At 42.6% G+C, this 23,928-nt stretch overlaps 1 protein-coding gene and 1 pseudogene across 5 annotated transcripts in view; one reads left to right on the top strand and one right to left on the bottom strand.

Annotated features, from left to right (window-relative positions):
• Sil1 (SIL1 nucleotide exchange factor) overlaps nucleotides 1-23,928 on the top strand; it is a 250,806-nt gene that overhangs the window by 181,195 nt on the left and 45,683 nt on the right. For all 5 annotated transcript variants that reach the window (XM_005355930.2, XM_026783659.1, XM_026783661.1 and 2 more), the window contains exons 6-7: nucleotides 6,813-7,004; nucleotides 12,673-12,794. In XM_005355930.2, coding sequence (XP_005355987.1) covers nucleotides 6,813-7,004; nucleotides 12,673-12,794 — 314 coding nt within the window. The remainder of the gene's footprint in view (nucleotides 1-6,812; nucleotides 7,005-12,672; nucleotides 12,795-23,928) is intronic.
• Nucleotides 21,640-21,738, bottom strand: LOC113457145 (annotated as a pseudogene).

Raw genomic sequence — 23,928 nt, 5'->3', positions numbered from 1 at the left:
TATATAGACATTCTTTTCAAGTATCCGTGAACAGTCACCAAGTTAGACTGCACCTTGAGTTATAAAACAAATTTCAACAAAACTAAAAGAATTGAATTTACAGAGTATTCTTTCTGCTCATAAATGGATCAAAGTAGAAACCCATAATAGTAATAATGTCTTCAAATGCCTGTGTTGAAGAGAACATTTTGGGGAAGTAGAAAGGCACATTGAAATGAGCACAAGTACAGATACAGCTGGGGAGGTGTAGTGGTCACCCTGGAGCCCAGCATTTGAGATCAGAGGCGGAGAACACAAGCGGAAGACCAGCCTTGAGCTACATGGAGAGACCCCTGTTTCGGAAAACCAAGTATTGGGGATGAAGCTCAGCGGTAGAACATTTGGTTAGTATGCTCAAAGCTCTCAATCCAGTCCTCAGCATTGCAAGAAATTAAGTATGTGCTGCCTATACTTACCCATAGGAAACTATTTGAAGAGTCTATAGCCATTAAGGAAATTTGATTTTTAGTGAGAATGGTCCAAGAAAGAATTCTTGAATTTCATATAGTTTGACGGGCAATATCTACCAAGTATTGAAAAGTAATTACCATCAACTCTACATAGTCTTCCAGAAAATGGAAGCAGAAGTGATAAATTGCTAACTTATTTTATGAGGCTGGTGTTAACTTCTACCTAAAGCTGATAAAGTATAGAGTTTTTATAAAAAAAACCTCTTCAGAATTAATTCCTCATGAATATAAATGCAAAAAACCTCAACAACATAGAGACAAATCAAATTCAGCAATTTACAAAAAGACTAAAACACTAAAACTGAAAGGGGTTTATTAAGAAATGAAAAATTGATTCTAGCTGGGCATGGTGGTGCACACCTTTAATCCCAGATCTGGGGAGGCAGAAGCAGGGAGCTCTCTGTGAGTTCAAGGCCAGCCTGGTCTGGCTGCATAAAGAGACAATACCGTGACAGATCTAGTTGCACACCTGTCAACCCCGCACAGACACTTGTGAACCTGAGGCCAACCTGGCTGCATAATAAAATTCTGACTGGAAAAAAAAATCAGAAGCTAGCAAACAAAAATATAAAAGCCAATCCCTGTAACGGCCAATGGCAGCTAAGGAAGAAAAATTACCTCGTCATATGTCGATTGAGATATTAAGAACATATGACAGAAATTCAATACCTGTTTATGATGAAAACTCAAAAAACCCAGGAATAGAACCCTTCCTCCATTTGATGAAGGGATCTATGAAAGAATATTGAGTGCACTTTATAGTGAGAGGCCAACTCCATTGACCTACTCATTCTCCCCTTGTGGTCTTGTTGGCTGTCAACTCCATTGACCTACTCATTCTCCCCTTGTGGTCTTGTTGGCTGTCAACTTGACAATATCTGGAATTAACTAAAATCCAAATGTCGGGGCACCCCATGAGAAAATTCTTTTTAATTAAATTATTAGAAGTGGTAAAACCCATTTGTAATCTAGATCTTAGAGATAGGAAGATCCACCTTTATCCTGGACCACACCTTCTGCTGGCAGCCTATAGAAAGTACAAAGAGAAGAAAGCCAGTTCTCTCTCTGCCTGCTTGCTCTCCCTTGCTAGCAAGCCTGTTTCTTTGCTGGCATTAAAGCCTACTTCTTCTGGATTCTGGTGTGTACTGAAGACCAGCTGAGACATTCAGCCTGGTGGAATTATTGGACCTTCTGTTCGATGGCAGCCATTGTTGCCTATGACTAGAGTCTATAAGCCATACTGCTAAGCTCCTGCCCTCTCGAGTCACTCTATAATTTCTGCTCTTCTAGGAGCCCTAGCTCGTCACTCATTTAAAACAGCCCTAACCAAGTCAGCAAGGCAAAGAGAGGAGTAAAAGGAAACAACCCAACTCCGTATTCCAGATGACAGATCATCGGAGTATAAATCCCAGAGAACCCCTAATACACAAAACACCCTTCTTAACATTAGTGAATTCAGCTAGGGTGAAGGATGTAAAACCATCATCACAATTCAGTTGTATTTCTATATACTAGCTATGAATATCTGGAAATTGAAATAAAATACACAAATACCATGTCTCCCCAAAGTAAAATATTTAGGCATAAAGCCACGGAGGCATACATAGAACCCATATATGAACGATGATGTGAGTTAACTAAGGAGTTCAGTCTGTAGACATACTGTGTTCGTGAACTGGAATGTTCAATATAGTAAAATATGTAAGCTCAATGCATTTTCTGTCAGTATCCCAGCAGGGTTTTTGAAATGTTACAAGCTCTTTTGGGGGAGGGGGAGTAGGGGACAAGATCGGTCTGTCCTCAAAGTCTGTGTAGTCAACTGATCTGCTGATCCTCCTGTCTGCCTCCTGAGAGCTGGGTGAGCTTCTATCATCAATTATGTGGTGCTGGGAATAAGCACAGGGCCTCACACATGCCAGTAGTACCTGTCAGGTATAAATGTTTACAGAAATGAAAAGTGCTACTACTGATATTTACTTAGTACTGTGATTTAAAAAGCCAAAACATTGAAAATTAAAGTTTTCATTTCTTGTTTTTTTTATTTTAATTTTATTATTATTTATTTATTTATTAAAGATTTCTGTCTCCTCCCCACCACTGCCTCCCATATCCCTCCCCCTCCCCCAATCAACTTCATTTCTTGGTTTTAAAAACAACAAAAACAGAAACCTTTACCAAAGAGTAGAGCAGTCTCTACACCGCTTGACTGTTTATCATAGACGCTGGCGTGAACAAAGCAAGCATCTTTCCCGCCTTGGCGAATGATCACGCTCTTTTCTAAGTATGGATCAGCTTCTAGATTTTACCTATTGAGCTTTAAATGTTGTGAAATTTCTCAGTTTCTCTAACATGAACGGTTTTTGTTAGTATCACTTAGCCTTTCTGTCACTTTATATATTTATTTTATTAACTTCTTTTTCAGTACTAGAGATCAAACCAAAGGCCTCATAGGTACCAATGAGCTGCATCTTCAGCCTTCCTTAAATTTTTAAAATAGATTTATTTAGTGCAACACCACTCAACCTGTATGTAGGTCACAGCCCCTTTAGGGGTGGAATGGTTCTTTCCCAGTGGTCGCATATCAGATATCCTGCATATCAGCTATTTACACCAAAATTCATAACTAGCAGAATTACAGTTATGAAGTAGCAACAAAATAATTCTATGGTTGAGGACCACCAGAACATGAGGGACTGTATTAAAGGGTCTCAGCATTAGGAAGGCTAAGAAGCACTGATTATGTGTGTGTGTGTGTGTGTGTGTGTGTGTGTGTGTGCGTGCTTGTCTGTCTGTCTGTCTCTGTGGAGGTGTGGAGGTTTGTCCGTGAGTGCCCACGGTGACTAAAAGCAGACATCAGATCCCCTGAACTGGGGTCACTTGTGAGCCACCTTGGGAGTGCAGTATGCACTTTTTGACACAATGTCTTACTATGTAGCCCAAACTGACCTTGAACTCATAAAGATCCCCTGCCTCTGCTTTCTCAAAGGCCCAACCACTTTCAGCCAGCATACACTCTTACCTATTGCACCATTTCTCTAATCCCAATTTTATTTCTGAGGCAGGGTCTCACGTATCTCAGTTGGCCCCAAACTCAAAATGTAGCTGAGGATGGCTTTGAACCTTGACCCTCCGCTATACTTCCTGAATGTGTAGGGTTGCGGGTATACACTACCATATCTAACTTATGTGGTATTAGAGATCAGACCCATGGTTTCATGCATGCCAGGCAAGCACTCCAAAGACTAAACTACATCCTCAGCCCTAAAACATGGTTGCAGTTAATACATTGTGATACCTGAAATCTGAAGCCTCGTGTAGAGGAGGGGCTATTCATATCCAACAGTCTGTTCTTTTAATGGCCTTGCATGTGCTAAACCTTTGCCGTGCTCTACCAGTGACTTATATATCAAGTCCAATGTAGGATTTTTATATACAATATATAAACAACCCTCAAAATTCAACAGTTAAAATAAACCTATTTAGAAAGTGGGAAAAATTTTTTTAAATTTACCAAAGCAGATATGTAGATGGTAGATAAGCCATGAAAACTGTTTAGCATCATTAGCCACTAGAGAAATGCAGATTAAGTCTACAAAGAATTAATAAGGCACTGGAGAGATGACTCAGTGGTTAAGAGCACTGGCTGCTCTTCCAAAGGTCCTGAGTTCAATTCCCAGCAACCACATGGTGGCTCACAACCACCTGTAATGAGATCTGGTGCCCTCTTCTGGCCTGTAGGCATACAGAATGCTGTATACATAATAAATAAAATCTTTCAAGAGAGAGAGAGATTGAAAGGAAAAAAAACAAAAGCACTTGGGAGGCAGAGGCAGGCAGATCTCTGTGAGTTGGAGGTCAGCCTGGTCTACAAGAGCTAGTTCCAGGACAGGCACCAAAGCTACAGAAAAACCCTCTCAAAAAAAAAGATATTAATAACTATTTATTAGGACATAAAATTATGATAGTACCAGATACTGGTAAAGATATGGTTAACTGGGGTATTTTATACATAGCATATAGGAATGTAAAATGGTACATATTCTCTGGAAAACAGCTTTTAAATGAAACAACATATATTTACCATATAAGCCAGCATTTATGTTTATATGGATTTACCATAGAAAAATAAGATATATGTTTAAACAAATCTGTATATAGGCTTCATGTGTTCATAGCAGTTCTATCTACCTACCTATGTATTTATTGTCTATGTGTGGAGGTGTGCATATGCCACAGTGCACGCGTGGAGGTCAGAGGGTTCCTTCAGGAATTGGTTCACTGCTTCCACCCGAGTTCAGGGATTGAATTCAGGTTGTCAGTCTCATGTGGCAAGTGCTTTACCCACTGACCTATCTCCTTCTGAGCAGGTGTGTTACAGTAGCCAAAACCTAGAAACAGCTCGGATGTGCTTAAGCGGGTAAATGATTAAGGAAACTCTATGGAAATGATGAAATATTCAGCAATAAAAAGAAATGAACGCTTGATGTGTGCAGTAACTTGGGTAGCTCTCAAGGGCATTATTCTTAGTGAAAAAAAAGCCAATCTGTGTGATTCCATTTATATAACATTCCCCAAATGTCAGAATTACAGAGCTGGAGAAAAGAATCAGTGGTTATCGGGGCTTTGGGCTGGGACGCAGTGGGAGCACAAGATGGAGCTATAAAGAGCATGTACAGTGGGTTCCTCTGTGGGGAGATTGTATTGATGGCTACATAAGTCTGTAACCTGAATAAAACTCTGTAGTGTATAAAATGATGCTTATATATACACACAATTTACATGTAAAAGTGTGCGTGTAAAAGGTGGTGCAATATAATTCTTCTATTGTATTATGAGACCTACTATAACATATATAAGACCTATTGTACTGTGTCCTTTTCTTGCTGTTGATGCTACATTGTCGTTATATGAGACGGCACTGTTGGGGGAACTGGGTAGAGTACAGGATACTCTTACTCTATTTTTATAGTTTCCCATGAGCTTATCATTATTTCAGACTAAATTTTCCTTCTTTTTTTTCTTCTTGTTTCTTTAATAGGCTTTCTTTAGAACCAGGAACCATCATCTTTGTAAGGCAGAGATCACTTGTTTTTTCTTTTTAGGTTTTTTTTTGAGACAGGGTCTCACTCTCTAACCATGACTGTCCTGGAACTCACTATACAGACCAGGCTGGCCTTGAACTCTCAGAGATCCGCCCGGAGAGCTACCTTATTTGTTCAGCTCCCCTGTCTATTGCTGCTATTATTCCATGGCTCTAAGTGCCTTAGCCTCCCCAGATCTCTTTGCTGGCTTTGCTTACTGTCCAGACACCTCCCCCTGAGATTTGCAAGAGCATTTCACAGGGTTTCAGCCCAGAGATGGGGTACGGTACCTCACAGATGCGAGAGCTCTGCTGGAGCATCCCTTTAAGAGGCTGATTCAGACCTTTGGTTGGTATTTCTATAGAACACTTATGCTGGGGAGAGAAGCCATAGGTAATAGATGGATAATTTGGAGCTGACAAGCGCTCATCATCCTGCTTTTTATAAATACCCATGCCTTTTAATTTTTCCTGGAAGATAGATACATAAACCACTGCAACCTTTCAGACTCTTTATAAAGAGCACTATCCACTAAAATTAGGAAGAAAGTGGAGTGCCGCATGTATAAAATACCCAATTAAAGTCTTTTATTCACCTCCAAAATAACTTCATTTTAAAAATCTTTGTATGTGTGTGGGGTGGGGAGGATTGAGAGAACATTGTTTGAGATTTGAGTATAGTACATACAGTAATTTAGCCATTTCAAACAGTTGAACAAATTGTACACCTGTGGTTAGATTGACAGTAATGACAGTGCTTTAATTTTCATCGGCAAATTGTTCTTGCTCTGACAGCTCTTCCCCACAGTTTCCCACATCCGGCTTTCCCCAAAGTGTGGGCAGTGTGAGGCCAGGGTATTCTGGTTGTGGAAGATAGAGAACCATGGTGTAGATTGTCCACCTACTCTAGCTGTCCTGTGCCGTTAGAGGTTGAACAGGAACTTGTCTTGTTTTCCCTGACGTCAGTGTTTGCACCAAGAAGATGTTTCTTCCAAACTTGAATAAGCGTGCCTAGGAATGTCTTAAAGTGTGTTTTTGAGCAGAGCCCTATCTGGGTAGATTCTGATGGCGTCCCTGAGTCTCTTGGAAATCTAATAGATCTAATCTAGCCCCAGTGTTGGAAGAGCAGTTCTGGAAGGGTGGCCATCCGCAGCAGACTGGGTGGATCTTAGGGAAGTGTCTCTAGCTCCTTGTATTAATCATGTCTTTGCTGGTTTCTTTAGGCAAGGCAGGCCACAGTGAGGCAGCTCTTCCGCCCCATTGAGGAGCTGAAGAAGGAATTTGACGAGCTGAACGTTGTTCTCGAAAGTGACATGCAGATTATGGTGCGGCTGATAAACAAGTTCAACAGCTCCAGCTCCAGCCTAGAAGAGAAGGTTGCTGCGCTCTTCGATCTCGAGTACTATGTTCACCAGGTAGAGTATTTCCTTGCCCGTAAATCTGACTCTTTAATTGATAGCTCTAAAAATAAACGCTTGCCCTAAACCGAGGAAACAGCTTCCCCAGTTTTGCTTCTGCACAGATGCTTCAGTGCAGGCCAGTATCTGTGGCAGTGATGTCTTCTTGGAGGCTAGAACAAACCTCTTTTTTGCTTGAACTTTTACCCCTATTTTTTTTAAACATTAAGACAAAATAACCATAATCATGTGTACTTATAGTCTGGAAAGGGAAACAAATATAATGAACAACTGAGCAAATTAACAAACAGTTAATTTGAGATTATAATAGGGGTTTCAAAGGGTGCTTCAGGAGTGAACCATAGGGGAACTTAGAACTAACCGACTAGTTAGAGTCAATAAAAGATGGCTTCTCAGAGGAATAGGAGTTGTCTAGATGAAGAAGGGAAACGCTTAAGCCGGTGGTGGCAGCTGTTGCCTATGGCCAAATCCGGAGTAATGTCTGTGTTTGTAAATATCACTTTATTGTGATAGCTGCACCCACTTTTTGATGTAGTCTTTATTATTTTCATGCTATGGTGGTACAGTTGAATAGTTGTGACAGAGACCAAATAGTTGTGGCAAAGTCAGAAATATTTATTGATTACAGCTTCTTGCCGATTATTCTCCATTCCCCTCCACATCACCTGCGTTCTGCTCGCCTTCCCCAGAGTGCTGTGGGAACACTGCGGGGAGGGGTGAGGATGGCATGAAGCAGTGTCCTCTGGACTTAGCAGGCTGCTGTCCTCACTCTCATAAACCCACACAGCGGCTGAGCTGTCTGCACAGGACCTGCGCACAGCCAAGCCAGCCAGCAGCCCAGCCTGCAGGGAGAAGGGGCTGCCCAGCCCCCACCCCTGGCTGAGAAGCTCTTGACAGCTGACGGCTGAGGGAGGGGAGGAAGCTTGCTTTATGCTGTGGTTCCTGGTGGCTCATCAAGCTCCAGTAGCTGGCTCCTCACCCATCATACATGGGCAGCACAAACCAGACTCAGTGGGTTATTATTTTTTTAAGGACATGGAATTAGGAAGCAGTAAGGGTGAATTTGGGGGTGGTTAGGGGAGAGTGGAGATCACGCTGTATACAATATATTTGAGGAACTGCAAAAGGACATTGACTAGAGCTAAAGAAAAGGAAGAGGCCTGCCCATCAGTGCTTGTGGCAGGTGGAAGAACTGGCCCTGTGGTCATCATTGTAGGAGACCCATCCCCGACGCCCACTAGCTGCAACACTCGGGAGGGCAGGCCCTGCACCTTGCCAGGAAAGCACAACAGAACCAACCTGTCAGTGCAGGCTGTAGGTGAGCCAGCCCTTAAATTGTGAACATGTGAGAGCTGTACCCATTTCCCATATGTCTTGTGGCAGAGAGTGCCCCTCTCCACCCATCAGTATCTGGGGCAGGTGGTAGAACTGACCCTGTGGTCATAAGAGCAGGAGAGCCATCCCTGACCCCCTGCAGCTACACCTCACCAGGGCAGCAAAATAGAGCCAACCCCATTAGTGTAGCTGTAGGTAAGCCAACCCTGAAGTTGTAAACATGGGAAAGCTATCCCCATTTCATATCTGATGGACCAACACTATGGCTGCCCAGGCCCAGACCCACCCCATCATTCATCCTATCTATGATCAACTTGAGCATATGAACTGACCTAACCTGCAGACCCAAAGCGGCAGGATCTCCACAACACTGGGCAACAACAGGATATCCAGCAGGAGCCCTAGCAAGGGCCCAGCATTGATAGGGTATTAGAAACCAGAGGCCTCGAACCAGACCACTGACTCTCTGCAAATGACACTTGCAAGTTAAGATGTCTGGACAAAGGGGACTCATGACATAACTCACTGTAGCTTCTAGGGTGAGATTTTTAAGTTTTTCCCTTTTGTAAATTTAATTTTTTTTTTGCTTTTTTTTCTCTTAAATTTTGTTTTATTTGGGGGGTGTGCAGGGGTGGAGGTCAGATGTGAAGGGACATGGAAATAAAGGGAATTAAGATACATGATGCAAAAAATACATAGAATAAATAAATTTTAAAAAGAAAGAAAATTTATTTTACATAATAAAAAAGAGATAGAAAAAAAGAAAAGGAAGAGACCATGGAACCTTATAGGCCATGAAAGAGAGAGGAGTTGGAGCATAGTGGACAGAGGATGGGGTGAAAACAACCCTCCAGCTGTTGTTGAGAATCTGACCAGAGATAGAGAGCCTTGGTGGAAACAGAGCCCAGGCAGGAGGCTACTTTTGGTGGTCCCAAAAGGCTGTATGGTCATAATCAAAGGATGCAATCCTTACCCAGATGGCCAGAGCCTCAGTATTGTCTCCCACCCCACCCCGCACATGACAGTGTCCTTGTTTTCTTTAAACTAGGCCAAGAGACATTGTTTTTCTCTTTGGGGTTTTGACAGCTTCTGTGGTGAACTTGAGTGTGCTGTCTGCAGGAGTCACTTCATTCTCTTGCCCTGTTCAACTCTTTCTCAGACCCCAAATAGCAAGACTGTGATCCTCTTACAAGGTGATACAAAGTGAACCTGGGTTCTCTTTTCTCTTCCTAGTCCCAGCTTTTCCATTAGAGACATTTAAAGAATCAAGGCTTCCTGAAGGCGTAAGTCACAAACAATCCCACAGCAGTTTGGAATTATGATTAATAAGGTGGTATTTATTTAAAGGGGAAAAAACTTACAGATCACCGTCCCAGACAACAGCCCTCTACGCAATCAGGAAGGAGTCTAGTCGCCGGAAGTGGAGCAGGAAGTAAGAGAGAGCAAGGAGGGAAGATGCTGCTTTGTTAAAGAGAGAGACCACGCCCCAATGGGCTGGTATTTCAGCGGCTATTGGCTGGAGGAGCGGAAGGACCTCCCACAACAGCTTTCAAGGAATATTGATGCTGACAGCTTTTACTACACTTTCCATCTTTAACATCCTTGGGTGGATTATTAGGTATCAGTTTTCTGTAGGGTTTTCTTCAGGTCACATGAAAGGCTAAAATCACTACAAGGCTCACCATGCCTAGAAGGGGTGAGTTACACAAAGGCTAAGCTAGCGCTGACCCAACAACAACAACATTTCCCTGCAGGTCCCATCTGGCAGTGCCATCCCCTGGGTGGCATTGCAGTCCACTCTTACAGCTTCTTGGACTGACCAGACTTGGCCAGAAGTCACCACAGAGACAGTCCATTGGTCAAGGCTAAACCCACTCTATTGGCACAAGTGCCTCAGTGTTCTGAGTCATTGACTCAGCTTGTTACTAAGGTACCATATGACCTTGGTAAGATGTAATTTCTTGGGGAGATTCTCGAGTACATAGCTCAGCCTGGTTTCCAGAGTGATGAAGACTTGGGTGGTGGAACGCCACCTTCGAAGCAAATAGAACTTTTCTAGCCAGGACCTTCAGTCGATTCCCACTCTAAATTCACTGAAGAGAGGCTTAAAGAGCCATGTGCTTCAAGGACTGGAACTGGATCTGCCAAAGGATTCCTTGCAGCCATATTTTAATTATTTAAACAGGATATGTGAAAAGTAAAATCTTGTGTGTAGAAAACAGTTTGTGAGTTATTTATGAGAAGACTCTGCGTGCCCCTTCTGCCTGGGCAGAGAACCTGCCTTTTCTCGTGTGACTCCTCAGTCATTTACCCCAGCGTTCTTTCTCAGGTTTCTGTTCTCTAACATCTTGTAGTGCTGGGAAGAACCAGCTTTTGGTGCGCAAGTAGGCCAGAATGAACCATTGCTTTCCATTGCTAGCCAAACAATGGTAGGATACCTTCAAAGGCTACTGTGTTTACAGAAATATCAGCAATTTGTGTCTCATGGAATTGTTGCCGTAGAGATAAGTGGAATCTAGAATGCAGATTCCCAGCGACTCTGGGCTGTGTTGTGCTGGGGTCAGCCCAAAGGCTCTGCCAGGGTTTGGTAAGTGGCCATCTCAGATGTGGACTGATGGGATTTTGAGCAATGAGTTTGTATCTGGAAAACCCCGAGCAAGGGGGATCAGAAAATAGGTGTGAGCTGATACGTTTTTAAAGAAGGGAGACTTGTGTCAGCAGAGTGCCAACGCCTGTCTTCCTGATCAGCGGGGCCTTGGCACTCTATAGGGCACAACAGAAAAGTCCTAGCTCTGGCCTTGGACAACCATGGCAGCCAGACGATGCTGCACTGTAGCCTTGATGGCTACTTGCTCAGCATGATAGCACCCATGCACTTGTTGGCACAGACACTGTAGATTGATTGGTTTTCTTTGGGAAATAGTTCAGATTTTTACTTCTCAACTCCAGGGTTAATCACTGAGCACCAACTGTATGTCCCTTACTCTTCTCGTTACTGGACTGTAAAGCCTCTGCTGCTGTGAAAGTCTGTCAAAATGCATGACAGTGATCGTCCAAGTGCTAAAGATAGGTCAGGCCCACCAAGAACATGGACAGAGTCAGACATTAGTCTATATTTGCTTTTTCTCTCAGAACCTACTTTGTAGTTTAGAGGAAGAAGTTAGGACAGAGTCAGAAAGGAACCAGCTCTGGGTTGTAGGTGAGAAAGGAGGCATCCGTTACATCATGTCTGGGCTCCCGCTTCTGAGTCTTCCTGATGGGCTGCAGAGTGGCATCATGTGGGCAGTAAGAATCTGACTTTTCATATATATATTTAAATACAGAATTTAGTAAGTTTGCTAGTAAAATGGGTTGTTTTGTTTTGTTGTTTCTTCAAGACAGGGTTTCTCTGTATAGCCCTGACTGTCCTGGAACTCGCTTTGTAAGCCAGGCTGGCCTCAAACTCACAGAGATCTGCCTCCCAAGTGCCACCACCACCTGGCTAAATGGTTATTTAATAGCAATTTAAAATAATAATTTAAGTGCCACAAAATCAGCATGTCTGCTACATCTCAAACTAGGATGTATGAAAAGACATGTCTGCAATTATTTAGTATTGATTTTATTGTAATGAGACCTTTTACCATCCCGTGGGGTCATTGTTTGCAGTCACTCAGCTTACTGGCTGTGCGATGATAGAAATACCCTGCACTGGTGTCACATAGTCCCTTGGTAGTAAAGCAGACCTAGGTTGAAGCCTTTGGGAAACTGACTTTTATGCAGATTTTATAATAAGTGTCCTCAGATCCAGTCAACATTACAAAACAGGCTAATTGTTACTTCTCTCTCGGCACTCTTGTGGAACACCCCCAGTGCTCCCCACACACCCTGCCCCGTCAACAGGGCTCCTTTTATAGTCCCTGGTTTCTAATTAAAAGTCAACTTTTTTTTAGCCTCCACTGTTCCCATTGTGTTTGTATATCCACAGAAAGTATGGCACTGGCGCCATGATGCCAGGCTCTTTGTGTTAACAGCTTGTGTGTTTGGAGTAAGCTTTGTGACTCACTGCAGCATTAGATGTTTCTGAAGAGGCATGTTTGGCATTAGCAAGAGCTAGGTGCCACTCCCGCCGATTCCCACACAGGTGCTCATAGATGGTGTTACATGAATGAGAAGTTCTCAAATGTAAAGTTACTTTAAAAGTTAAGTTGCTCGTGCACCCTTCCTAGATACTCAGAGATGCCACTGTTGCTTTTTACCTTTGTTTTTGGCTAGTCGCCAAAAGAAGAGCTGTCTGAAAAGGGCTTCCTTCCCCATGGCTATCCTGGGCTCAGCAATGTCTTTGTTGCAGATGGATAACGCACAGGACCTGCTGTCCTTCGGTGGCCTTCAAGTGGTGATTAATGGGCTCAACAGCACAGAACCCCAGGTGAAGGAGTATGCTGCGTTTGTGCTGGGCGCGGCCTTTTCCAGGTGAGCAGCATGGGTGGTTTGTCACTGGCCCTAACTGGCTTGAGGAAAAGTTACTTGCTGGTCAATGTGGTGCTGGTGAAGCTAGGGCTTGAGTCAGTCTTTATTCCAAATGGAGGTTTGTATGTAAGTATGTATGTATGTAAGTATGTATGTATGTATGTATGTAAGTATGTATGTATGTATGTACGTACGTATGTAAGTATGTATGTGTGTAAGTATGTATGTATGTATGTATGTATGTATGTATGTATGTATGTATACACACACTTAGTAGCAGATCTTAGGTCACATTTTCTATTTTCGTAAAAATTAATAAAGGACCAGCCAGCCACATATAGTAAGTAGTGAGAAAGGAGATAAGCTACAGGAGTTGACCCTTTGGACAGTAAAGCTACATCTAGGGAATTCTTGGTGAATCTGACTAATAAAGGCCTTTTGAGAGGGATGTGGCTTCCCCCAGTTGCTAGTGTTAATCCCACCAGTCAAGAATAAAACCACTACCACAATAGAAAGCCAAATTTGAAGCAACTTTAGTCAAATGCTGGTCAGGTAGATGGGCTCTGCTCAAGTCCATCTCTGGTGCCCTAGGTAAATGGCCCCTTAGGATTTACAAGGGCTTAAGAAGCAAAACCCATAATTAACTGCATTTCCCACCAGGTCCAACCAGGGACAAGAATACAACCTGAGGTATTTCCTACCCATGAACCTCCCACCCACATGCGATGAAGCCCATCTAGCCGCAGATGGGTCAGACAAACTTGTTTAGAGGAGTGAAGACTGTGGCTGGTTGTCTTCCATGAACAGGAGCCCTCAGCATTCCAGGAACTGTCTGTCCTTAGCCAAGGGGCTAGCAGATCACAGGCACTTCTGTTTCATGGATTTCTGTGGTACAGTAATTAAAACTTAAGATGTAACTTTGGCTCTCGCGCTAAACCAGTCAACATGTAGTCAGGTTATTGCATTCTGTGGATGTAGTCTTTTTAGCACAGTTAGTCTGTCTTAGACTGGAAAACTTGTCAGGCAAGACAAACAGTAGACAGCTTCTTGAAAGAATAGATGTGGAGAAATATGTGGGTATTGAACCGTTTTACTCATTTTAAAAGATCAGTATACCTTTATATTGTTACATTCATCTAAAGATATCTGCAGTAGTAGGACTATCTATGTTCCTGCTCTGACCTTCAGCCCTCGATTGTCCTGTGGTAGTGCTGTAGATGGTTAGGTTCTGACTTCAGGACGCCTCGGTCTCCCTCAGTCTCACTTTCCAAAGCCGGTGTTTTCCGAGGAATCGCCTGTCCAGCCACTCGACACAGCTGTGGTTTCAGTCCAGAGTCTCACCCTCATAAGGCTGTAGAGACTTGAGAACTCACACAGGTTCACTCTTGCTTCTCAAGCCAGAAGTGAACTAACTCAAATTCTAACCTCTTCATCTAGACTCAGTTTTGAAATCTCAGTCTTATTCCAAAATACTTCCAGTATAAATGTGATATCCTATATATTCCTTTCCATTGCTTCTGGAAATAGATTCTGCAGAAACTAGTATCTTCATACCACTTCCTTGTTAAAGGGGACCCAGTGACTTGAGAAGCATGCATTTAGACATTCCTAGCAAACCAGTATACCTCGGCCACATGCTGTGCTAATATGTGGTATTGTGACGATGTCTCCATGACTGGACTGTGTTAGTATGAGACCATGTTAGCGTTTATATAGTATCACTAATATTAATAGAGAAAATATCAACTATTGCAGTTTAGTGTTGTGATGGCAAGCACAGTACTGTAATCAAAGTGTTCTAGCTGGGGTTTTGATAGCTCACTGAAGGCTGTTACAGTGATGGCATGGGATGGCGCCAGAGCTTCTGGAAGCCAGAAGCAGGCTTCCAAACACCAGGAAAATGTCAGGGTTTATGCAAAGAGAAGCTCGACACAAGTAAGACTATTTCTGTCAGAGGCTGGCTTCAGTGCTATTGTCTGATGTGCACAACCTACTTATGCTGCCCTGAGTAAGATGACTGCACCCCCTCCCTGTTTCAGACTAGATTGGATGTGTAATCGCAGTGATTAGATAAACTTGCTCTTTGCCAAAGGGGCATTCTAGAAATAGCATCCTGGAATCATGCATCCATAGGCAACCTTTTGAACTGGGAACAGTAATTGGTGTCCAGTGCCTCTCATAAAGATGAATAGCAAATAAAAATATATAATAAGCACTTGCCCATAATTATGTGGCATCAGCATCATTACCTCATCATAATGGGTCCTTTTTTACTATCAGTTTTCCTTATAGGGAAATTCTTGCATCATTTATTTCTATAGCACAAGCCCTGTCGTCCCCAGTTTGTCTTTGTTAAGGTGTTTATGTCCTATCGTGTCTTTTGATGCTGATGTTGCTGCTCCATGAGGGTGTTTATATGCCTGCCTGGGCTAATTGCCTAATAAGTTCTTCCATGCACATTTCTGTGGATGAAGAGGTCTCTTCCCCGATGTTAAACATCAATTATCCCAAGATCAAGGAAAAGATGACAGAAACATAATTGACATGGCTACTGAAATAAAATTTGTTCCTTTATTTAAACATGATTAACACCCAATTGAGGGTCACACATACTCATTTTCTGCTTATCATTTTCTGCTTATTGCCTATGTATAATAAGATAGGTGAAGTTCTGTGCAGATTATGCAGAAATGTGTACGCTGACCGTTAGCAGGTTCCTATTTCCATAGCTACTCTCTTTTAAAAGCCCCTTTCTTCTTCAAGTAAGTTATTCTCATTGACCTTTGTGTGACCTGATCTCATCCCACAGTAGTCCTCTTAGTGCCTCTTAATGCCTGCTGCAGGCTGTACCAGGAGTCTCAGACAAGTCCTTTTTGCTTCTGTAAGAAAGGAAGTTTTAGAAAACCTTGTGAATTTCAGAAGCCATAAAGCTTTCTGCAGTCTGGTTTTGCTTCTTCTCAGCAAACTGGCCATTTTTCTTTCCCTTCGTCTCTTTGCAAACCTCTACACTGAACTGACACGAGTTGAAGGATGAAGAAGCTGGTGTCTGCTCCAGCGAGCACCAGGACAGACTCCAAAGCTACAGAGAAACCCTGTCTCGGAAAACAAAAGCAAAAACAAAAACAAAACAAAACAAAAAAACCGGAGCCAGGTATCAGGTCAAATGCTGAAAGATCAGAGAGAGAAAGGCGCAAAATACAGCCAACTCTTACCTTATTAACTCCGCTGAAAAGAGGCCGAACAACTGTCTCCTTTGCCTTAAATGCCTCTCTCCACCCAACCATATCACTTTCTGTCTGTCTGTACAGACCTCCAGACCTCTATGGTTAACTAGTGGCTAGCTCTGCCCTCTGGTCTTCAGGCAAGCTATTTGTTAGAGTCCAAACAGGATACTGCCACTGTAGAAAGGGTATGTTTGAACCACTCTCCTCGCATCTTCCTGGGAAGCTCCCTGGCAGATGTGGGTTGAAGATGTTCTAATAGAACCAGTATGTTTCGAGCATTGTGTATGACCCCCATGCTCTCTGTGCTCTTCCCAATGTTTTACCTTTAATTTGAAAATAATTTTTGATTATTTTATATATGAGTATTTTGCCCACATGTGTATGCATGTCACATGCATGTCTGGTGCCCAAGGAGATCAGAAGAGGGCATCAGATTCCCCAGTGCTGGAGTTTGGATGGTTGTGAGCTGCCATGTGGGTGCTAGGAACTAAACCTGGATCCTCTAGAAGAACTCCTAGCCATTGAGGCAGCTTCCAGTCCTACTTACCATAATGTTTAACTACTTGGCCAGTGTCTTATTACCATGACCCATCTCTGTCTTTAGTCTCTAGTTCCTTGGTGAATTTCTGTGCTAGGCTGATGGCTTTGTGGGCTCACTTAGGACCAAAATTGTTGGTTTCATTGAACATTTATTTTAATCCCTGTCATCTGTTTGATAACATTGAAATTTATTTCCTATTTTAGTACCTTTTAGTGTTCAGCCACCACCCTGTTCCTTACCTTCTGTCTTCTATCTTCCTGGTTCCCATTGAACATCCTTGTCCCTGTTGTGCTCCTCAGTCCTCCCCTCTGGGCATGCTCCTCCTGGTCCAGCACGGGTTCAGTGTGCACCACCTCCCTTCTGCCTCCAGCACAGCTTAATGCTGTTTAGTTTTCTTCCCTTTATTTCCAAACATCTTGAATGAATTAAAAAGGATATTAATGAACTGCATTAGGTTAATATACTCAAACCCACTAGTTTTACAATATGGTTTCTGTCTCTCTATGCCTGAAGATTATCAAGAGTGCTTTGCCATCACTCTAGCAGTCAGCAGGGTCAGCCGTGACATTCCTTGGAAAGTGTGTGTCATTGTACTCTCTTGTCCATAACTGATTATTTTGCCTCCTTTGTTCTGTGCTGGCAAGTCAAGCCCGGGTTCACACACACAAAGCATGTGCTCTGCTGCTGAGCTACGTCCCCAGCCCACAACACCAGCCTTCTGCTGCTCCCGCTGTAGCTACTCACCAAGAATCTTCCAGCCTTGTCCTCTCTGCTCATCTGCTAATGGCTTTCTCTTCCTGTGGTTTTAAACACCCTCTAATTGTGAATCACTACGAAGTCTGCATTCAAGTCTAGTCCTTTTTCTGAGATTCCCTCATGCTGGATTCTGCCATGCTGACTGAACCTCACATTCTTAAGAAAGTTGAATTCATTATTTTTTTTTTGACAAACTAGGTTTTTCTTCCCACATTCTCTTTTCATCTATTCTTGTCACAATTATTGTAGTTACTCCACCTTGAAACCTTTGAATGATGTTTGAGTCTGTGCTGTCTTCAATCCCCTGTCGGTAAACCAGGCTTGCGGGCTTTCATCTCCACTGTTCTTATCTCCTAAGCCGTTCCTCTTCTTCATTGACTTTAGAGAAACTTGACTTTGTAAGTACAGTGTCTTGTACAGAATGAGAGAGTCCCCCCACCACCCTGCCGCCGTGAATAATCTAAACTAAGCACGGTAATCCCATTCTCTATGGCTATGGATTGATTTCAACATAGGCAAATGACCTGGTTCTGACTGATGCAGCATAAAGAGATACTGGGTAGAGAGCTTCTGCAAAGGTCTAGCTCCTGTGAGTAGAAGGCTCAGAGGGAGGCCACACCCACTGCTTCTTGCCTTGACTCGCCTGTCTTGGAGCCACAGCAGCTACCTTAGACCAGCAAACTGAGAAGCACAAGGACAAAAGACCAGTAAGCTGACGAGGAGGATGGAGAGGACAGACAGAAGGAGCCTGTGTCCTTCCTGATGCCGTGGAGACACTATAGTGGTGTTTGGAGATACTCATTTTCAGCCTCTTTTTGTGAAAAATAATTAAATACCTTCACTTTTTTTTTAATCATGGTTGATTATTATTGAACTGATCCTTGTAACTGAACTTACATTCATATTGATAAATTTCCAGACTCCCTTTGATATTTTAGTCTGTTATATTCCTCTTCAGAGTATTTGTCTCAGTTTGCAACTATATAGGTGTTTGATTCCTCTTTATTTCCCTGACTAGGTAGTACTAGAGAAGATAGGGTAACTTTAACTTTGCTTGTTCTTTATCATATAACACAGGCCTGGCCTTAAATGGATGGTCAGGAAATAATTATTGGAAGACTAAATGAAGAAACGAATGAAAGTAATACCTACAAATTAATTTTACTCGTGAGATAATGAACAAGGCTGAGTGGAGAGTATTTTTATTATTAATGATGTAATAGTGGGTGATTCAGATACCATACCTTGACCCTTTAAGACCTAAGCCCTTGGAAATGAGTGTGTTACCCTACTGGCTCAAGGCCCGGAAAATAGAAGGCTAAAAATTGGGATGAGGTCAGATGTTGGAGTTGCCAGCATTTAAATAAAAGTTTAAATGTGACCCATAGGACTAATGTGACATTTTGCCTCAAGTTCTTATTTTCTGCACTTCTCCAGAGACAAGGGAGGTATTCAAAAGCATGTTTCTGATAAAGTGATTAGTGTAATGACCAAGACTGGCCCAGGCAACTGGATAGCCATGGCTCATGCACTGCATTCAGACTCTGGTTAGCGATTCTCAGACTACAATTAATGACAAGTGGAAAACGAGCTCTCGGCCTGACCCACTGCCTTAAGCACTGAGGAGATCAAGACTCCGTCCTGGGAAAGGAGGCACTGTTCACTTAATGGACTTGTCTCCTCAGATTTCTATTGAATCCATCTCTGATGTGCTCCTGCCTCCTCCACATTCTTCTCTGCTGCCTTCAGACTTTCAGTATTGAATGTGTCTTTTAATTACTCCTTGCCTAGCCCCAGACCACAAAGTTCTTTTCTTTGTCTTCAGTTTTATTAGCATTTGTTGCCTGGATGTCTAAACTGACTCTTTAATACATTGACTGCTTCGTAGCTCATCAATCCTTTCGTTTATTTCTGCAGCAGAAATGAGTGCTTTGGAGGAGTAGGAGTGGGCACCCAGGTCCGCAGCACTTTGCAGAGTGCAAGTCTATTTGGCTACTTTAAGAATAAATGGTTTTCTATTCTACATGGGAAGTAGAAAAAGACAAGATCTCTTGAGTAAATTAGGAGCATGGGGACCATGGTTAGAAGAGGAGAAGGGGAGGAAGGGAGGGAAGGAGAGGAAAAAATATATAACTCAAAAAAAAATTAAAAGAGAACTGGAAAAAAATAAGTAAAACAATTCTTAAAAAATAGTCTAACACAAAAATTAAAACCACTAAAACTCAGAGGAAAATAGTGTCACCTAGTGAGCAGTGGATTTGTCATTTTCTATACTTCATTTTGTTTGATTTTTTTTCTACTAAGTATATATTTGTAATTAATACAGTAACAAAACAAATCAGAGTAGCCCTGAAGATTTCTATATTTAATAAATTTTCCAAGAATCAAAAGACCTGAAAATGTGAGATTAAATATTTGAATATTTCTTTACACACTCGCTCAACTCAGCAGAAGAGATGGTAGGACAGTTTCTTTGCATAACTTCAGGGAAAATTAGTAACATCAAACCTTTATGTGGTAGCTCTGAAAAAAAGTACAGAAATCCTAAATCCAAACAAAACTGAAATCCTAAGGGGCGCAGAACACTGGAACAGACGCTGCCTCAGGGACTTTGCCATCCTCTCGTGGCTGAGAGCTTCCAGCTTCAGCTCAAACGTTACAGGAGACAAAATTTAGGACCTCTGAATGAGAGACAGAAAATGAAGTCTTGTTAAAAGGAGTTGTTCATATGGCTCGAGTATGAGGAGAGGTTCTCAGGTCCACTCTAGACTGCACTTATGTTGAAAACTGCACCCCTATTACAGTCTGGAAACCTCGAGCCACGACACCATCGCTGTTTCTGTCTCTTCCTGTCACTACTCATTTTTCTAGTATTTTGAGCTATGGTTGTTAAATATATATACATGTGGTTCGAGTAACTTCATGCCTATACCTTGTATCATTAGTAGAAGTATCTTAGCTCCTATGAAGTTATATTTGTCCTAAAGTTTATTTGATACTTATTTAATGCATCCACTAACCTTGTATTTTGGGGGTATATCCTTTCATCTCTTTTCTCTCAGTATTTATTAGCATTATACATCTTTTATTATATAGCATATAATTAGACTTTGTGTGTGTGGATATGTGTATGTGGTGTGTTAGTTACTTTTCTATTGCTGTGCAGAGAGAGAGAGACACCATGACTTATAAAGAAAGCGTTTAGCTAGGGGCTTGCTCACAGTTTCCGAGGATGAGTCCATGGCCGTCATGGCAGAGAACATGGCAGCAGGCAGGCAGGCTGCTGCGAGAGCAGTAGCTAAAAACTTTCATCCTGGCTTGCAAGTTGGTGGAAGCAGAGTCTGGACCTGGCACAGGCTTTTGAAGCTCCCAAGTCCACCCCAGTGACACACTTCCTCCAATAAGGCTGCACTTCACAATTTTTTGAAAACAGTTACACCAGGTGGGGGACCAAGCATTCAAATATGTGAGCCGAAGGGCCATTCTTATGCAAATGACCACAAGCTGTACATGTGTTTGTGCACACGTGTGTGCTCATTCTTACACCTGTGGGGACTTGAGTTTCTCAGTGATTCTCCACTGTGTTTTTATTTTATTTTGTGTATATGAATGTTTTGCTTGCATATACACGTGCAGCGCATGTGTGCCTGGTGCCCTTGGAGGTCAGGGGAGGGCTTTGGGTCCCTTGGAACTGGAGTGGCACAGTTGTGAGCAACCTTATAGGTGCTTGAACCCAGCCGTGCCATCTCTCCAGCAATGCACTTCATTTTTTGAGACGGGGTCTCATGTAGGCCAGGCTGTCTTAAACCCCTCTGGAGGTGAGGGTGCCCGTGAGCTTCTGATCTTCCTGCCTCCACCTCCTGAGGGCTGGGAGTAAAGACAGGCACCACCAGGACGAGCATGCACCACCGGGGCGAGCATGCACCACCAGGACGAACATGCACCACCGGGATGAGCATGCACCACCGGGATGAGCATGCACCACCAGGACGAGCATGCACCACCTGGACGAGCATGCACCACCGGAATGAGCATGTTGCCAGTTTTGTAATTTTGCCTTTTAAGAGCAGTTAGTTTTACAATTTTTTAAAAATGTTTTTATTTGTATCTAATTATCAGCAAATTTCATCCTTATATGTCCAAGTATGATTTGTTTTAGTGTGTCCTCTTCAGCTCTCCGTGTGCTATTTTAATCTACAGGCTTCAGCCATGGAAATTTTCTGTTTATTACCAGTACTGTGTGCTTCATTGGCTCTCCCCCATATTCTCTGTTGCGGATGGTATTAGACCATCTGTTTCTAGCATCTCTTTCTGTCTCTTTTTCCCATGTCAGATGGGTAATGTGCTGACATCATAGCAAAATTTGAGGAGACATCTCACACAGCAGCATGAAACTCCAGCTATCAACTAGACAACACAAAAGGGTCTCTAAGTGTCTTTGTCTTTGTGTCTTTCAGGATGATTGCATTCACTTAACAGAGTTTTTTTTTCTTAAGTGTGTTCAATGTGTTTATCACATCTATGAAGTTGTTAGTATTAGATGACTATATTTTTCACTTCTGGGAGTTTCCTGCTAATTATTGCTTTAATTGAATTGAAAATTTCAATATGTAGCATTTTGATTATTGTTCAATTGAAATGATTTAAACTTTAATTGTGGTTCTTTGATTAATATGCAATTATATTTCTCAATTTCCAAATACAGCGGAAAGTTTCTATTCAGTGTTTGTTATGAACATTGAGCTTGTAGCTAGATAAGTCCCCGTGGTTATAGTCATTTGAAATAAGTTGAGATTTTCTGTATGGTTAGTTTTTTGTTATGGTTGGATGAATGCCCCCAAAGGTCTGTGCATTAAAGGCTTGGGCTGCAGGATGGCACTTTTGGAAATAGTCAACCTGTGGGAGGAGGAGGCACTAATGGGCGGTGCCATTGAGACATTCCCGGGAAGTGGATTGTGGGCCACAGGTAATGGGCGGTGCCATTGAGATGTTCCTTGGAAGTGGATTGTGGGGCCACATGCAGTCTCTGCCTGCTTCCTGGCTCATTAGTTCAGTGGTTTGCTCCACTTACTACACGTACCTTGTCCTCAGACTGATTGCCAGGGTGCCACCTGATTGTGGACTGGGACCTCCAGAATCAGGAATCAAGATACGCCTTTTCTCTTTACAAATTGACTCCTTCAAGCCAGGCAGTGGTGGCACAAACTTTTAATCCCAGCACTCAGGAGGCAGAGGCAGGCATGTCCCTGTGAGTTCGAGGCCAGCTTGGTCTACAGAGCTAGTTCCAGGTCAGGCTCCAAAGCTACACAGTGAAACTCTGTCTCAAAAAACAAAACAAAAAAAGAAAGAAAAGAAAAAGAAAACAATCGACTCCTTCAGCTGTTTCTTTATAGTAACATGAAGCTGACTGAGAATACCAGTGTCCTTCTTTTGTAAGTGTCCTGGATATACATGGCTGGAAAGAGAGTGCATTTCGTTCTCTGAGAACGCAGTACCTCCATCTCCCATCAACCCCTTCCTTCCACATATGTTAAGACTTGGGGATGGTGCAGAAACAATATGCCAACTATGATTCATGATGTGAAGTCTTATTTCTCTTACCCTAGCTAGCTGCACTGGAACAGCACTCCTGTATGCTGAGCAGCAGCAAGCCCAGCCCCCAGTCACAAGGCAGTCGCTGTACTCAGCCGTAGTTCATGTTGTGACTTAGCTGTGTGTTCAGTGTCAAACCTCTGTGTGTGTTACACATAGACGTACCCATGTATGTAGATGGTCACATTTATTATGCACCACGTGTGGAAATGCACACATTATGTAGTAAGGTCACATTCCATTTTTCTTTGTCTAAAAATGTCATAATTTTGTTCTTGAACAAGTATTTTCTCTAGGTATAGAATTCTAGCTAGCATTTACTTTAACAATCAATGTGTGTTCTGTCGTGCCTTCCTTCCATTGTTCCTGTTAAAATATAACTTTGAAAGACTCTTCCCCCACCTAATTTAAGATTTCCTCCAGAAGTTTTTGTTATTTTGCATGATTATATGTGTAGTTGTAACTAATACGTATTCCTTCTTGGAATTTGTTAAGCTTCTTCAGTCTGAATGTGTTTCTTCCATCTTTCTACTATTCCCAGCCATCTCTCGAACACTGCCTCTGCCTCTGTGTTTCTCCTGTTCCTGGGGCTCCCGCTGACTCTACAGTGGTCCTTCTTGCTTGGTTGTCCTGTGTTTTAACGTTTCCTTAGTTTCTTTCTACATCACATCCCTGCTGCTGCAGTCCGGATAATTTTGTGCAGCTTGTTTTTTTTTATTTACTTATATTCCCTCTGCTATGTCAAATCCACTATAGAATCTGTCCGTTAAACATTTAGCCATGGGCTTATAATTCTACTTTTAGGGCCTTTGTTTCTGTTTGCTGAAGTCTGGCGTGTGTCTTTTTCCTCTCTTCCTGTTCACTGTGCCCACTTGCAAGGCTGCCGGCATGGAGGGCAGTTAACAGTAGCACCCCTGCCTCGTCCAGCTTGGCAGCTGCCGTTTGCCCCATGCTTTATCCCCCTCTGCTCATTGTTTTGTTTGTTCCCTTTTGTCCTTTTGTTATCCTGAGACAGTCTGGGTCT

Source organism: Microtus ochrogaster, chromosome 18 (assembly GCF_000317375.1).
Source record: "Microtus ochrogaster isolate Prairie Vole_2 chromosome 18, MicOch1.0, whole genome shotgun sequence".
NCBI lineage: Eukaryota > Metazoa > Chordata > Mammalia > Rodentia > Cricetidae > Microtus > Microtus ochrogaster.
The sequence above is the reverse complement of the archived record's forward strand: the minus strand, read 5'-3'. Positions and strand labels throughout refer to the sequence as shown.